At 33.8% G+C, this 18561-nt stretch overlaps 1 protein-coding gene across 1 annotated transcript; it reads left to right on the forward strand.

Moving 5' to 3' along the window:
* Positions 1-2223: 2223 nt before the first annotated feature.
* On the forward strand, positions 2224-18314 carry LOC134244337 (glutathione hydrolase 1 proenzyme-like). Its single transcript, XM_062726609.1, has 13 exons — positions 2224-2477; positions 4184-4249; positions 7194-7475; positions 7774-7899; positions 8047-8144; positions 8904-9096; positions 10489-10649; positions 12975-13124; positions 13267-13421; positions 13630-13817; positions 14230-14470; positions 15442-15555; positions 15909-18314. Exons 2-13 carry the CDS (start codon positions 4245-4247, stop codon positions 16056-16058), a joined length of 1863 nt encoding a protein of 620 aa, XP_062582593.1. The 5' UTR covers positions 2224-2477; positions 4184-4244; the 3' UTR covers positions 16059-18314.
* Positions 18315-18561: the final 247 nt, after the last annotated feature.

Genomic DNA, 18561 nt, shown 5'->3' on the forward strand with positions numbered 1-18561 from the left:
TACTTTCTTGATTCATTTTTACAAACTCTAATAAATTATGACACTAAAATGTCTCTTCAGAAATTATCCCAGTGACATAGATTAGTAGGAGGGAAATATTAAATTGCAAACTAAATGGGCTTTTTTTCATTTCAGAATGATTAATATACTTGAAATAAGCGATTTCATGATTACACGTGTAAGCTTGGGTAGTGTACGAAAACTAAATTCGTGGGTCATGAAATTATAAATGCATTTTGAACCTTTGCATCGTATGAACTTTGAGATTGTCTTTTGAGCCTTTTTTTTATGAAAATTGGGTTTTCTCTTAATGTAGCTAAAAAGCTGTAAAAGATGTTTTGTCTGATTTTATGCAGTAGATCTTGAACAGTTAGGTATATATTTATATCAACAGAATTTATGCATGAGTAGAATGTACGAATTTTAAATAATGAGATTTCAAGTCGTTTAAGGCATCTTTGCAGTTTTGCAATTAATGGATGACTTTTTGACTCCAGTAAGACTCACAGATTGGGAAAGACATTGCTGAACCCGTTAATTTTATATTTTACAAATGTGCCTTATCTTAACCTTTGATACTCTCCGTACCATGACTAAATACAAATTATGTATACTAGAAAAAATTCTATTACCGCAAATTTTATTTCGTTTCCAAGAATTTTATCTCATGGACACATTTTTTTTTAAATTTCTTGACCATTATTTTGGTTTCCCGCTGTTACTGAAGGTAGGGGATAATTTCGGTCTGTCTCTCCGTCTGTCTTTCAAACAGTCTTTCATACAGTCTTTCCCAGTCGTTTTCCGAAGTATCTCGAGAAGCCTTCGGGAGTTTGCAATGAAATTATACATACATCTGTAACATATCCTCTTCCAGAGAAAGACACCCTCTTTGGCGTGCAATATTTCATTTCTTTTCAAAAACCTAGAACTGCCTTTAATATGTTAAACAAAGTTGCAAGTTTCATTGCAGAAGTAAATCTTTACATGCTAAGGTTATGAATGAAAACAACTCTTGAGGAGAATTCTTCACTCTAGGATTTAAACTTGGCTTCTCTCATCTTAAAGGCTCTATATAAGCACCCAATATTTGCTCGACACTGAAAACTAAGTCACAACTTTGATGAACATCAATATTGAAAACAGTAACTCGCACATTGTTATCCCACTTGAAATGCGATTTATACTTCATAGCAAATGATATATGCATACCCTATTTTCTTTATATCATCAGTATTTGAAAAGAAATGGTGAATTAATTAAATAGACAGCAGTTAAAAACATTTTTAACCGTCCTCGGATTTTTTTAAGGGTGTTAATTTGGTTTTGTGTTTTCCGAAATATTACCACACCTATCCTATTTAAATTATTTTGAGATCCGTGTTAACATGGTTTTTTTTTTTTTTAGCTAATTATGTAAGAAAAGGGAAAAAAAAACATGTAATGAAAACCTGAAAAATTGCATTCATATTTATCATTTAAAACGCATGCAAGTTCTATGGCACGCCAAATTCACAAAAATGAGATAAACCTAGATTCACAATTGATAAACTAGTTAACGATTCGTTAAGTATAGTTAACGATTCGTTAAGTATAGTTTTCATCTGTAAAACTATATTTAACGGTCGTTAACTATAGTTTACGAATGCTAATCTAAGTTTATCTGTCTGAATAAAGCGTTAACAATAGATTGTGTTGATAAACATAGATTCACGTTTGTAAACTATAGTTTACAATCGTAAACTATAGTTAAGAGTTGTTAATCATAGTTTCACAAATCGTGAAACTATATTTATCAGATCGTTAACTATAGTTAACGGTTTGTAAACTATAGTTTACAAATCGTGAAACTGTATTTATCAGATAATCTATGTTTTGCGATCGCAAATGATTGTTTTCGATGTTAAGTATAGTTTACGGTTGTGAAACATAGATTATCGCGTTAACTATGGTTTACAGATGTAAAATATAGATTAACGTTGTTAACTATACTTTACAGTCCGTAAACTATAGTTTACAACCGATAAACCTAGTTTATGAAAACTGTGAAACTATGTTTTGCTCATTTTTGTGGATTTGGCGTGCCATAAAGTTCTACAATTAATTCTATGTCCTTTCTTTCGTATAAGAAGCCTTTTAAACAGCCTTGTTAACGCTACCTTTCTCTACTCGGTGTTTAAGGTGTAACTTGACATAAACAAACATCTCTTACGTACAGGTGCATCCGGTATATTCCTGACTTAAAAAGACTGGAGAATGAACAACTAAACGACACGGGAATCTCACCTGTTTATTGCAAAATTTTGCTAGGTCAGAATTTTTTTTTTAGCGTTTGCTTATGGTCATAAAAATGTAAATACGGCCTTTTTTACTGACCAGGCATTTGTTGTAATGGGATTTTTCTATACATAAATTTAAAAGGATTTTTAAAAGGCTTTGTGCTTGCGCTGGACAGCAGTGAGTAAAGGAAGGAAGTAAAGGTAAGTTATTTTTCCTCCGTTTTCACGTCTTTCTTCTTTGTGTTTATATTAATTTGTTAAAACGTGCATTCAGACGTATCTCTCGTTCCAACCATGCAGCGTTTAAGTACTGTCTCTACACCTTTATTACAAGTGAATGCTCATCATTGGAAACCTCTTCCGTCCTTCACGGAACTTGAAAGTTATACATGTACAATCTAACGATTACTTGAAAATGACAGTACTTTATACAGAATGTCGTGCGTTTCTATTTTCTATTACAAAGTCCTTTAAAGGATCTGTTATCATTTTCTTGTGTTTAACACAGCGTTTTCATCGTCACCCCGTCTATAAATATGATAGTATAGGCTCTGATCCTCATTTTTTTAATAATACATGTATATAATATTTAATAGGAAATTCATTTTATTCCGATGCTTGAATGAAATATTACATGTATATCCCTGTCTTAGCTTAATTACAAGTAGACCATACACAAACTGACATTTAATATCACACATTATAATTACGTATGTCAACCTGACCATTCCAAGACCCTTGTTATCTTGTCATGTTACGAGTAACCAGCCGTGTTTATGCATCCAACCGATAGTCCTTATATCGTCAACAAACACAGTTATAAATCTCTTAAAGTGTGAAATATTAAACAGCGTCCACGTCTACATAGTACTTGAGGTGCATTCTCGTCATAATATTTCGGTCCTAAGTGGGAAAAAAACCCAAATATCTTCATAGTTCTTTCAACTTGACAATAAAGGAGGTAACATATAATTTAAATGATTTTTTTAAAAAGGTAACATGTCTTTTAATTCGGAAATTAGAATTAAACCCCATTTGAACAAAAAAATATGCACAGCTTTTGGTCTCTCGCCGTTACATTTTTTTTAACTTTGCCAGTATTATTCAAATATTTACATTGGATCTGTGGCCCATTCATTCGTGATCAACCATACTCCTCTCTATTGGTACGTTTTAAAATCTCGTCCATTCAATTTATTCTGGGTCAGGAAATCTAACATGTCAAAATAAACAATGTACGTTACAATTCTGATGATACCCCAGAGCATGTGAACTGTAGCGGCATATTTTGAACTTTATAAAAATGGGGGGGAAATTTGTATGCAAGGAAGCTCAAATTTGAAGAGAAAAGGGTTACGGAGATAGACAGAGAACAATTTTCAAAATTTATACATGAAAACCTGGTGAAATCTAAGAATACGTAGAAAAGTACCAAATGGATGATGAAGGTGTAAGATCGTTTTTTGAATAATGTGAAATCATTACATAACGTCAATATGAACCAACACCGTGCGCAACGTCATGAAATTTAGTTCGGGATATTCAATTAGTCAATGAATTTTGAGTTCTAGAAATTTCTACACATGATACTATGATTTTATTGATCACTATATTAAATTTTCTGACATATAAAGATAGTTTGCTTTCAAATTTGGGTATTTATTCTCTCTCTCTTTCTCTCTTTCTGGGACACATGTCTGAAAAATTTTGCAAGCATCTCTTTTCATGCAATATTTACTTAGCATGATAATTTAAATACTTGATTCAAAGATCGATTTAGATTTCCATTACACTCTACAGAAAAGAATCAAAAAAGCTTTTATATTGCGGCTCTTATACTTATCTATCTCGCGCCGTTTCGATTTTCTTTTTTTTTTTCTTTAACTAATTCTAAATTTTTATTCCAGTCTAACAAAATTTCATTCAGAGTCAAAGGACAGTACACGACTTGCTGAGCCACGATACATTATGGGGTAAGCTATTTTTTCCCCCGTTTCATGAAAGGACAAGATATTCAAGACCCCTTTTTGGCCTATGATTTAGGGTGTCTTTAAGAATGATGCAACAGTTTAAAAACAAAAACCTGTTGTCACCCCTGCCACAAAATGAGTATTAGTTCTAAGGGATACACAGAAGTGACAGAAAGGTAAGAAAATATGTCCAGTTCTGGATTTTCTATCGATTTTACAGCACATTTTGTTTTGGAAAAATATAAAGATCTCAAACTTGCCTTTCTACCAAATTTTAATATTTCATAAACTAGTATCAGATGCATTTTATCTATAAAAATCTCAAAGAGGCAAGCTTGCGTTCTGTGCTTCCCGAAGAGAAACGTATCTCAAATATGATGAAATTCCACCAGAATTTTTTTTAAAAATCGGGAAAATGTCTTACTTCTGCACTCTGTTGTGGCCTCAGTGTAAGCTTTGAATCAAAGTTAGTGCTGGTTTTGAAACAAGCATTTTTAATTTGTTAGCTTCAAACTATCACGATTTTAACATTGTTCTGGTTTTACATCAAATAAGGGGTCAGATTCGGCAGTTACCATGTACCTTGTCCTTTAATTATGGAAATTATGAACACTTTTCAAGCTCACTAGATGATCCATGAAACTGTCCAAATTTTGAAGCAGAGGGAAAAGTGACCTCTAAACCATTAGAGGTGGGATCAGGTGCCATGGGGGAGTGTGCATCCCCTGCCGACCGGTCACACTCGCTGTGTGCTCCATGTCATGATCAGGAAATAACGGGAAAATCTGTCGACATTTCAGTGTGTAATTAATGGCCTAACAATTACTATGAAAAACGTCAGGCAGCATTTGACTCAATGATAAATTGTACTTGCTGACAAGGTCATTGTATCGACCATAGACCTTACGAAAGGATGACTCTAAACGAGCCTGCTGAAATCCTTGCTTCATCAACTTGTTTGTCAATAATTTACCTCGTTGTAGAAATTGTTCATACATAGAGCATGCTCTTGCGTATCGAATCAACTGAGATATATAAACTCCTTTGGTGAAGGCATATTGCTGCATAAGTAAGTGAAGTTGACGATAGAAAAGTTAAAGTAATCACGTTTATCGTAGAGCTCGGTTGTTAGATTACCATTGACGTCTTTTTTAAGTAAAATATCTAAATATGAAACAGATGTGTAAGACTCTGTGGTATCTTTTATCTCATTTGAAACAGTATAAATCCACTGTACCCAATTTTGGACGAAAAAAAAACTGCTTTTGAAAAAAAGGTAGGCCCAAGCCTATTTTCAAGGGTACAAGATATATACCGGTATATATATATCATCGAGCAAAATTAACATTTTTGAATGAAAATAACTTTTTAAAATATTAAATTAATTAAATTTCAAAAAACTAAACTGTTCATCTGTGGAATTCTTCTATTATTGAACTTATTCTTTTCTTTATCAATGTCATTATGTTCCCCAAACGAAGTTGGGGAACATATTGTTTTTACTCTGTTTCTTATTATTATTATTATTTTTCTTCCTGGGATAATTTTGTCCGCGAGTGATCTTGTAAACTACACATCCACTTAGGTAAAACCTTTTTAGGGTCAGTAGGGATGTTATTCAAGATTTGCCGAACGAAGGTCATTATAATGCAAGAGCGAGCACGTGCAACACGTTAAATGGCCAATATAATATATATAGCCTTAACTTTTTTATTTTTTGATGAAATGCTTTGAAACTCACAATGTAAGGATATATTAGTAGTATAGACAAGATGACATGGTCAAAATAGCAAGATCTCACGCGCATGCACGTGCACTTTGCTCTGATTGGCTGAAACTAAAGTCTTAATATCTTTCTTGTTTTTTGACGAAATCCTTTGAAATTTTGAACATAGCCATGTATTATGATATCCTACAACATGATATATAGCAAATATCATGAAAACACGTGTATGCACGTGAGTTGCAATCTGATTGGCTGAAAATTGCTATAACTCCCTTGGTTTTCAACCAAACAGGATGGGATTTGGAACGTAGATATATATAAAAGACTTCTACAAGAAGGTATGGTCACAATGCACATGCGTACACGTGCGTGTACGTGCGCTGCAATCTGATTGTCTGAAACTTTAAATAGCTCTAACTCCCTTGGTTTTCAACCAAACAGGATGGGATTTGGAGCAGAGATATATATAATGGACTTCTACAAGAAGGTATGGTCACTATACTAATTGTGCGTTTACTTGCGCTGCAATCTGATTGGCTGAAACTTTAAACAGCTATAACAGCTATAACTCCCTTGGTTTTCAACCAAACAGGATGAGATTTAGAACATGAATGTAATGGACTTCTACAAGAAGGTATGGTCACCATGCTCATGTATGCACGTTTTAAAAGATATATTAAATGAGCGATTTTTTTTACTTTTGGATTAAATACTTTAATATTTAGCATATCAAAATATATAGATTGTGTAGACAATATGATATGGTCATTACGCACGTGCATTAACTTGAGCACGCGTGCAATGCTAAAATTTGAAGGAAATTGGTACACTTCTGGGTAAACGTTGTTAAAGTCTCAAATGCATAGAGTTTGTCTTCTTTAATGAAGCTAATAGGGAATATGGCACCAAAAGGGAGTTGGGGAGCGTTTGGGGAACATCTGTAACGGTCCCCGTTACAATTAGCACTAGTTTCTTTTGAAGCAGGATTGAGACATTCCAGTTGACACTTAATTACTTCAAATTGTCAAAATAATCGTCACTCATCTCATTAAGTAATAACTCAGGGCCCGTTAATCCCGTTTCGACAATTATTTAAAAGATTCTACGTGGATGAAAGAAACACGAATGTCAATCTTGCAGCTTCTGTTCATTTATATTAAAAAAATCGTGTATTTACCGGTATATCGAGTAGGTAATAAGGCTTTCCTGGTTATTTAACAGGTCCAAAGAAATGTCTCAAGGGCGTTTGATAATCATCGCCACTTTTCTCATCATCGCCTGTATTATTGCCCTCGGACTTGGCCTCGGGTTTGTGCTAACTAGAGACAAGGATTCCAGCCAAACACCTTGTGGAGAACAAGGGACGGAATCGGGAACCTCCTCCACAGGGTCGCCACCCACCACCACCACCAAACCCGCTCCGGAGGGAACCCCATCAATCGAGGGTCATTATCGATACGCTGCCATTGCATCCGATACCGGAACCTGCGCACAAATCGGCACGTATGTTTTTCTCATGTTTGACTTCCTGGATCTTTTTTTTTCTTAATTTCTTGACAGTCTATAAGGCATACCTCTGTATATTTTTTTTAACTACACGTATTATTTATGTACGGATGAACAAAAAAAATAAAAACAACTAATTAAATTCAAATACCATTTTAATTTAAGAAAAATATATGAAGTATCTTAATTTTTTCGATAAGGAATCGTTGGACATATTGTAGAGGAATGAAAAATAAAAATAATGCCAAAAAACAGCTTTAAAGCAAATACCAATTTTAACTGTACTGGATTTCAGAGATATCATGGGTCGGCGACAAGGGACCGTGGTAGATGCTGCTATCGCCACCATTCTTTGTCAGTGTGTAGATAACAGTCACAGTTGTGGTATTGGAGGAGGGCATTTCATGACTGTATACAATAGGTATGTGCTAGTCTTGTAACAGAAATCTTGTTTAAAAACTTAATTCATTTGATTAAAATTACAGATTACTAAAAATTTACACTGTTTGTACACATTACAAATAACTTTCTTTAAGGTCATTCAACCTTCAAGTTTTTAATTTTAAAGGGCAAATAACACAGCCTACACAATCATAGCCCGCGAGATGGCGCCAGGGGGAGCAACAGAAGAAATGTATGTGCCAGAGAATAAATCTTCAACGGAAGGTAAAAATGAGTAACCATTTTATTAACAGCTATATAAACTAGTGGGTTTATCACTATAATTGCTACAATTTCTCGAATACTCGTAATATAGTTTGTTTCTGTATTAACCAAATTAAAGTCTTCAAAAGAAATCTTTTTCGGAAATATTGAAACAAAAACCTGACAATGTACTGGTATAGTCAGTGTAGTAAAGATCCATTATCCATCAAATACAAATTGAAACCCAAAACAGTTACATTTATCGCTTTAACTAAAACTTTTAGAAATGTAAATACAATGTACAGTGTATATATAATTAAATGTATGTCTCATCTGTAGGTTACCTGAGTCACTCAGGTAACCTACAGCAGCAGAACTGCAGTAATTATATTTACAAGATATATTTGTTTTTAAAAGTAATTTAACAACAGAATGATGGAGAGATAGTGAACATCGCTTCGTCATCACCGTCCCATCGCGCCATGGTCATTGCACCAACTAGTCATCGCCACGCACCGACACGTGATCACTTCATCGTGCCATCGCGTTATCGCCATCGCTTCATCATGCCATCGCCGTCGCGCTATTGCTTCATCGTCATCGTACCATCGCTTCATCGTAAAATTTCCCATACACCATTGCACTTTTGACTGCAACCTTGATGGCGCGATAGTGAACTACGTGGACCTCTCCGGATTCCATAGTTTTCCATTTTCTTTGCATATTTTCGGAATTTTTTTTGCGGAATATTATTAATATTCTTTCCATCCCTTTTGCTAGGTGGTTTAGCCATAGGAGTACCAGGTGAAATTAAAGGATTGTATGAAGCTTGGAAAATTGGCGGCAAACTTCCCTGGAAAGATTTGTTTCAGCCAACCATAAAGATGCTAAGAGAGGGATGGAGGGTGAGCCAGCCTCTGGCGTACGCCATTTCTCGTCAAACGACAGTGTTACTTAGACAGAGAAACTTAAGGTATAATTTGATTATCTATTCATGATTTAATTAACAATTCCAGAATCATTATAAACGATAATTTTAGTACAATGTATAATGAGAAAAGGACACTAAGCGTAAGATATTCATTGTGTGATATAAAATGCTGTTTGATAAAAAAAATGTTTCTCATGCACATGTACGTGACTGCATATGTACTTACCAGCACACATCTGTGCTATAAATAGATACATATGTATGAAAGTCTTTGTAAATAACATTCTTCTTTGTCATTTTTTCACTAACAGTATGCTACATTTTGAATTCTTTCTCGTGATCCACACCTAAAAAAAGATTTGTAAGTATTATTTAGAGAACTCGAGGGTTCTGTATCGTAGATACAAATTTGGGGGTGGACGAGTGCTTTAGCACGAGTCTCCACCCCCAAATTTGTATCTACGATACAGAACCTGTCGAGTTCTCTAAATGATTTGTGACACGATCAATCAAAAATTGCTCCGCCCACTTTATAACTTTGCAGCATCCAAACTTCCGCTAGAGTTCTGTAGATGAGGCCCCGACGGGGAGTACGCATCCGCAGTATATATATTTCCACGGAAAACGTAAAATTCGGTCAGATTAGTTTTGACAGTTTAACGGGGTGGACGTAATCGAGTGATAGTCAGTCTTAATGGATAAATTGGAGGATTTAACCGTCATTGTTGTGATCTATTGTAGATGGAGATTTATCATAATATATTTCAGGGGTATTAAAATTCCGGTTTAACTGGATTTACGAAAACAGGATTTACAGAAAATTTTTCGATGGACTTTGATGTCACGGATTTTTATTTTCAAATTGAATTGCGACGTTAAAAACGAAATGAAAGAGACGTGTGGCTGTCGTCAGCGAGAAGGATTTTAAAAAATAAAAAACGCGGAAAAATGGACCTGAACTGAATGATTTTGCACGGGGGGAGCGGGGTACGTACGTACAGAGGATGTTTTCCGTTATTGCGAATTTTCCTTTTAGTTTGGATCGAAATTACGTGTAGATTCTGTGTGGAATAAGTTTTTAAAATTAATAAGTGATTGAGAAATTTTGACATTTTACATTCTCAGGAAAATACAGGCTATTTCCCCCAAAATTTATAATAGGAAAACATCGGCATTTACTATTTGTACGTGCTTTTGCTAAATTGAATCAGATTTATTTTTAGACCGTGCTGTATTTTAGATACAGAATAGTTGGCAAATACAATACTGTATACAGGGCTAATACAGAACGGAAAGTAGCTCCGCCCACCACAGTCCCGTTCTGTATTGCTAATACAGAACAGTAAACTTCAAAGAAAAACACCGCTATCGTGTCACAATTAAAAAAAAAATAATGCTTTCATTAATGTCGGTATTATTTAATTCTCTTTACAGAGATGTCCTCACAAACCCGGAAACCGGACGACCATACAACGAAGGAGAAATCATCAAAATGCCTAAACTGGCCAACACGTTTGAAGCCATTGCCAACGATCCACACGCAATGTACAACGGTTCCCTGGTCGATAACATCGTAGAGGATATTCGGGAAGCAGGTATATTAGAGTGTTGATGCTCTTATATTTCCATTTCTAATTTTTTTTTCTCTGTGACAACTCTTTGAAAGTTTGCGGTGTTGATTTCTTGATAATTCTACCGGAATGTAAATTAGGCAGATCGATAGGTCAGGAGTCAAGGAGGCCTAATGTGCTTGCAAATCTCATGCGCATCTGTCTCTCTGTCTGACACTAAGGAGGCCAAATATGCATGTAAATCTCGTGCGGCTGCCTTTGTGTTTGACGTCAGTAAGTAAGTAAGTAAGTAAGTAAATTTTATTTAAATTCGGCATTGTATACATTGCATAACAAGAAACATGAGCTCTGTAGAGCTCTTAAACCAACTATCACAGTTAAAATATCACAAGAAAACATTTACAACATAAATTAACATGCAAAAACACATGTACATATATATACACGTAAATATGTAGATAAAACGAATTTTTAAGAATTAAACAAATTTTAAGAATTAAGAACAATTGACGTGGGCAAGGACTATTGAAATTGGCATTGTAGTTCTTGTTTAACTTAAATCTATGTCAACGTTTCTAAAATCTAAATCTACAATTTTATTTCACAATGAAATGGAAAATATAGGGAGTCACTGTCTAGTTAGTATAGATGCCGGGGCATCAACGATAGTGGGAAACATGGGATAATTTGCATAACGGGCGAAGCTTACATGTATTTGATTACGAAATTCTTTTGAGATATTCAACATTTCATTTCCGACATTTTGTTGTTTTAATTTCCACATTTTATACTTTTCATCTCTAACATTAATTTTATCATGAAGTACTTTTCTGACAACGAAAACAGAATTCAAGACATTCCTTCTGAAGAAATGTTTTAAAAGAATATTTAGATAAATGATATCCGATATGAATTCTGTGCAGTCATGACGGTTGTGCACCGTCGTATAAATCAGTGGAAATGGAACAAAAATTGCGTGCTCATTTAACTCACAAAGAAATTTACCCAGAATTTTGGTGCATCTATATATACAATGTATTGTACTACTAGTATCTTTTTTCGGGAAATGTGGTTTGAAATATTTTTTTATCCCTTAAAATTTTATTTTTATCTCAGTATTTGATTATAACTTTAGATATGCTCGAAAGGTACTCTTAAAACTCTAGCAATGTCGGAAATAAAAATGAAAAAGCTGTCGGAAATTATAATTTACTTTTTGATTTACTTTTTGATCTGACTCATATTCATGATTTTGGGTCTCCAAAAGCAAAACGGGACTTTGCTATCATAATCATATGAGAGGCGGTATGATATAGTGAGCTCAGTGCTCACAGTACCTCTAGTTTATACAGTTGACATTTCATCTTTAGAACTATGATAAGATGTGTCCTGTGCATGAAGATTTTGGAATTTTCAATTTTACCTGTTGGACCATTTGATGGGGGAGGGGGGGGGAGGCTTTCATGCAGGAACATACCGGCGGCTTTCAGTATAGGTGGAGGACTAAACTTACTGTAGTAGAGTCGAGAGTTTCTGCCGACAGTAAGAAAAATCGACAGAGTTCAATTTATAAACACGAATATTTTACTCAACCTTTGAACGTACGGTGCCTACCCCAGCAAATGGACCCTAAAAAATAGAAATCTTGATCAGATAAATAAATTAAAGTTCATGACCCGTCTTTTTTGCGATTCGTTTTTCGTAGTATTCCTGTCTTAAAAATACATGTATTATGTTATTGTTAGTTACGGTTACTTAAATGCAAATCGACTTTTCAAAAAGCTTTCCTGACTAAAGCAATCAATGTCTATAGAGTATATAGACATTTTTTCACCCCCACTATTTTAATGGTTCAAAGTATAAAAACTGCATTTATTTTCATCTGATATAGTTAAAATTTACCAATTATTGCAAAAAATATATGGTTGTCATATTATTAAAGATGGGAGACATATTAGATAAACAGATGTATGTGTCAACATAGAATAACCTCACCTTACATTTTTTAAATCAGTATTCTTAAAATTAATTATGTAAAAACTGGTTAAAATGCAGAATTCTGATGCTGAAAGTTCCAAAATACTTAAAATACTTATAAGATACTTTGATTTGTGAATATCAGGGAACCTATTGTATAATAACTTACCAGGTGAGAAAGAACCCTTTTTCAAGCTATGTACGAGTTATGGTTAAAGTACTACATTTTTTTTTTTAGATTATAAACAGAGGTTATAAATTTATAATTTAATTTTCCTCTGACGTACATAATTATAAAATTCACTCGTTTCATACGAAAGTGTGCCTATTTTGGTCAACATTGCAGAACAGAGTAATGTAATTTTTTTATAGGTGGGATTATTACAAAAGAAGACCTTAAGAACTATGTAGCAGTTGTGAAGGAGCCATTAGTTGTAAAACTTAAGGACAATTCTACCATCTTTACGCCACAACCGCCATCTAGCGGAGCAGTGTACGCCATGATTCTCCAAATTGCAGACGGTATATTGATATAGGAAGTTGAAATACATGTATACTTTAAGATATAACGGTCTATGCTCCAAAGACCTTGAAATGTATAGAAAAAATGTGTTGTTAGCAATAAAATTTTCTTAAAACAAATGAATGCATTAATATTGTGTAGGATACGGATTTAATCCTGATAGTGTCTCAACCACTGAAAAGTCGACATTAACCTGGCATAGAATCGTAGAAGCCATGAAGTTTGCTTATGCAAAGAGAAGTAGTCTTGGGGACCCAGACAAAGAGAGTCAAAGTTTCAAGGAAAATATCGATTCGGTATGAATTTTCTTACAAATTTTCTTACAAATCAAACAGAAACACGTCCGCGTTTTCCGCTTATGGTTACGAAGTTTGAGTACTCGGGGATAATAATATGAAGTCATCAACCTATGCAGAATATGTTCCTAGCCTTGTTTCCCTGGCCTTCCCATAATGCTGCGCAAAAGGCAAGGGAAATAGGCTTAATATGTTCTTTCTTTTTCAGTTGATTAATAATATGACGTCATCAACCTATGCCAAATATGTTCGATCTTTGATATCTGATACTTCTACACATGACACCATGTACTACGGGCCGACATTTTACGACCAGTCAAAAACGGGGACGTCACATTTAGCAGTTCTGGCGCCAAATGGTGATGCTGTCTCACTCACCAGTACAATAAATCTTTAGTATGTATACAAATCTGCAATACTTTAAAGAATTACCAAAAATATATATATATATTTATTTCCATCCTTCTTTCTCATAGCGCATTTCAGAGAATTACCAAAAAAACCCATATATTTGATATTTTGCAAGTCTTTTTTCATTTCCCTAGTCTTCGGAGAAAAAAATCTAAGAATTATCACTTTTCTAAACCTGTGACATGATATTTAGTCACCTCCAAAGAAAAAAATGTACCATATGTCCTTCAACTTAAAGAAAATTTAATAATAGTTAGAACTATTTGCGTTTGATTTTTTTTTCCTGCAAGAACATCCATTGATACTTTGACCCTAGGAAACGATTACATTGAAAAATTATCTTTAAGTACAATGTGAGGTACGTTTTCTGCATTATCACACTTTTTTGCTTGAATAGTTTTGGTTCAAAAGTGGTCGGAAGCAGAACAGGGATATTTTTTAATAATGAAATGGATGACTTCTCTACACCGAACACAACCAACTCATTTGGTGTTCCGGCCTCGGCGGCGAATTTTATCAAGCCAGGTAAAAGACCACTGTCTTCCATGTGCCCTAGCATAGTGGTGGATTCAGATGGTCACGTGAAGTTAGTGGTGGGAGCTTCCGGTGGAACTAGAATTACAACATCCACGGCTTTGGTACGTTTGTGGTAGTAGCTTAGAATGTGTGAATTAAGAATTTAATGTAAAATGTTGAAATTATTCATTCATTAAAATTTTTATGAGCTATAAAAGACGGAAGAAATTTCAATTCCCTCTCAAAAGAAACATAATACGTGGAAAAATTGAACATTTATCACAACAACACAAGCTGAATCGAATTCTGAACCGTTCTGGTAGACCCATTTTGGCTTTGGCTTTTTTTAGTATGCTAATATGCCCCCTGCTTTCACTGAAAATGGGGGGGGGTATAAATTTTGGTCTGTTTGTCCGTCTCGAGAAGCCTTTAAGCTTTTGCAACGAAATTTTATATATCAACTCCATGTGGCCTAAGGAAGACCCTGGTGATTTTGAGGTCAATAAGCACAGGCGCTTGTTTCATACAGTGAGCTTAGTTTTCTACTGTTATTATATAGTAGAAAACTAAGCTCACTGTATGAAACAAGCGCCTGTGTCAATAAGTCAAAGATCAAGGTAATAAAAAAGGGATAAATTATACTGTCTGTTTAAACATTTTCGTTTCCACTTGAGCAGCCTTTGAGCTTTTGAAATGAAATTTTATAAATCATTTCTCTGTGGTCTACGGAAGATCACTTTTGATTTTGAGGTGCAAATATCTATTGAAGGTCATTCTGTTTATGTGTAAAACTTTCATTTCAGAGCGATATTTCAAGAGGCTTTTACAATAAACATTACGTAGCTCTCTATGGCACCGCCCGCCCTTCTTAAATATCCCCTCTCCCATCCCCCACCCCTCCCCGATCAACGAATGCTTTTATTTTTTTCAAGGCATAAGGCACGGATTCTCTGAATTTGCATGCTCTTCGACTTTGTAGACAATTAATCCGCATCAGAAAATTATATTGGGGGTTTGTTATCGTCTCGGTTTTCAATTCATTAAAAGTTATAAAGTTTGAGATTTGATTTATAAATAATTGAATTCGTTTTAGGTTAGCATTGAAACTTTGTGGTTCAAGTATGGAATTAAGAAATCAATAGATCACAAACGACTGCATCATCAGCTGTTGCCAGCATACATCACAGTGGAAAACGGATTTGACCAGGTATGTTTTTATATTTTTTTTAGATACTACATGTACTATAAAGGATTTTTATAGGATTCAGGAGAACAAATATTAAACTTCTTTCATATTGTTTTAAATTTAACATACGGATGTTGACTACTAGTAGTTCCATAATAATGGAAGGAAAATGTACTCTTTCTAAAACTAAGAATTGTAACCTGCTCAGTTTTACTGATGAGGTTTACTTACTTTGAACAAATTGCCTCTTATCGTCGGATACCCACGGGTGATTTCGTCTTATCCTCCATGGTGGCTGCACAACCCCCCTCCCCCCCATTGGTATCCGATGATGACCGTCTCTGGGCTATCTGTAAAATTTGTTTACTTTCCAGCAAGTGTTAGAAGGGTTGAAGAATATTGGTCACAACATCAGTATGTCGGACTCCGCCGGTTCAGTAGTACAGGGCATTTTACAGTTGGAGGAAGGAAAGATAAGCGCCAATGCCGACTATAGAAAGCGAGGAGTTCCGGATGGTTATTAGTACCCTTCCCAGTATTCCATTTGCGTACTCTCAACGTTTTCCAAGAAGAAGGGTCTAAACCATTTTCAGTAATTTTTTTGGTGAATAAATTTAATCAATTTTCATTTCTATGTATTTAATATTCGGTGTAAAATTAAATTATTTGAATTTTTGTAGCTTTATCAAATAAATCAACAATTACTGCCTGAGATAACCCAATAAAGAAGGTGCCATAAAACTGCAATCCCAATATGAGTATGTTATAGAATAGATAGAGGCCAATCTAATTTAAATCAGATCTTTGAAGAGGTCCAACTAGATCGCTACACGATACAAAATTGATTGGGTAAGGACGCATTGCTATAAGTAACAATTGGAAAATACAAAGATATAAAACGAGACACAGCACTTTTTTTTGAAAGATTTCTTTTTTTCACTAAGTGGGATTGTAGCCTTCTGGTGGCCCATCCGATTTTTTTAGGCCTACAGTCACCACTATTATATATACATGTTAAAAGATTTAAATTAATATTATATTTATCATTTATTCCAAGCTCTATGATTGGCTCAAACTTGATCAAATGATTAAGTATATAACAGCATAAAGACGAGTTACTATTTATAGAATCTGAAATGCATATCGACTTGGTGTTTCTTTTAAAAATGGAGATAATTTTCTATAAAACAAAAAAAGTACTGATTTCACAATTATAGCTAATACAGAATATGACTTGATGTTTCTGAAAATATTTATTTCAACTTGTATTATTTTTTTTCATGTTCCGTAATTGATGAGACATAACAATGCCCTGAAGCCTTGAATTATGATATACTTTATATTAAAACATATTGGATATGCTTGTCAAAAATTGATACAAAACGTAATCAAATAAATTATTTTGAATAAGTAAATTCGATCCTCTAAATTACTCCATTAATATAAAGAAAACACATTAACTTTAAATAGCTTATTTTATGTTGATCTCTAATCTCTAAGTTCTAAAGAGGGAAAACTTGTGTCTTGTTCCCATTGTTCTCACATTTTGTTTGTCAATCTATGTGAAAAATAATATAATAAATGTAGCCCTTTGATTCGGTCGATCCATAGATATATCGACTTCACAGAAAAGCATATCGACCTTGCACTTCGTGCTCGGTCGATATGCTTTTCTATCTATGGATCGACCGAATCAAAGGGGTATATTTATATAATATCTAGCTCACAAAGTCCAACATTTACAATGTATATACATGTACATGTGAACAATTTCTTTAAAAATGTGTATTACCTTTTATATCTAGCTCATAAAATATACAAGAATTGTTTTTAAGTTATTACGAATAATTTTACGAATGTTTATTATTTTAAAAATATAAATTTATTTTTATACGCTATATGTTTCTTTGTATATGGAGTCTATTTTTAGTTAGAATTCCATTTTAATAGAATGCAATATCTACATACTTGTATGTACGTGTTATATGTATGGACTTTTGAATTTTTACATAGTTTATTAATATAAATATTAAATAAATGTATAATAAAATTTATAATCTATTTACATGTTTACGATATGTAATATTATGTGGAATGAACGTATTTTTTTTTAACTTATCGATAACTTTAATTCATATTTTAAAGTATTTTTTTCTTGATTTTCCAAATAATAAGTTGTACATATTTACCCAGTATATAAACAAATGATAAACATTACACAATGTCATCCTCTCTTTCATTCCTCGTATTTGCAATATGTACAGATTTAATTGATTATTCATTTTATGTGTCAGTGACTCAGCGTACTTAAAATCCACATTCTGTGCATCATCTATTTACTTTTAAAGATATATTCATTTCAAATGAATACTTGAATTAAACATTCTAAAAATAAAATGTTATTATCGCTATTACTTGGCTTATGTACATGTGTATTATATTTAATGCATCAACTTTTATCCCAAGCATGATGAACAGTTATAGAAGTTTCACTAGACTTCGATTTCCTTGAAACTTTTCACTCAAGGCCCCAAATAAGGCATAGGTTTCAAATACAATTTTTAAAGTGGATTTTTGCGGTCCAGAAGAATGGATTATCCTTCTTTATTCAATTTTTACAGTTAGGGTGTCTACAATTTCCTTTTAATTATGGTCGGTTTGTGACAAACGTAACTATGTAACTACATGTACATGTACTTCTGAACGATGATAAAATTGTTCTTCAAAAAGTAGACAATTTTGGTTATTAAAGACACTCCCATTTTTGCATTTTTGCCAAATATATTGTTTTTCCTAAGAGTTGAAACTTCTAATATTTTTATGCCCCCATCAACGAAGTTTCGGGGGTATCTAATTTTTACCTTGACTGTCTGTCTTTTCATAAAAAACTTTAACATTGCTCATAACTTTTGACTGGGTGGGGCCATGATGACTTTCCTATTTCACAGGTGTACTCCTTGTGACAAGACCTTTCTTTGAGTACCGCCAAAATTGAACTCTTGACCGTTGAGATTGACTAACTTTTAC

Source organism: Saccostrea cucullata, unplaced genomic scaffold, assembly GCF_032062105.1.
Source record: "Saccostrea cucullata isolate Sc308-1 unplaced genomic scaffold, CSIRO_AGI_Scuc_v1 ctg330, whole genome shotgun sequence".
Classification (NCBI taxonomy): domain Eukaryota; kingdom Metazoa; phylum Mollusca; class Bivalvia; order Ostreida; family Ostreidae; genus Saccostrea; species Saccostrea cuccullata.

What these genes read in the sequence shown, in the direction of transcription:
- LOC134244337 (XM_062726609.1), top strand. An exon ending in GAATAAATCTTCAACGGAAG is followed by an intron (nt 8,145 to 8,903) that starts GTAAAAATGAGT and finishes CCCTTTTGCTAG; the next exon opens with GTGGTTTAGCCATAGGAGTA. An exon ending in AGAGGATATTCGGGAAGCAG is followed by an intron (nt 10,650 to 12,974) that starts GTATATTAGAGT and finishes ATTTTTTTATAG; the next exon opens with GTGGGATTATTACAAAAGAA.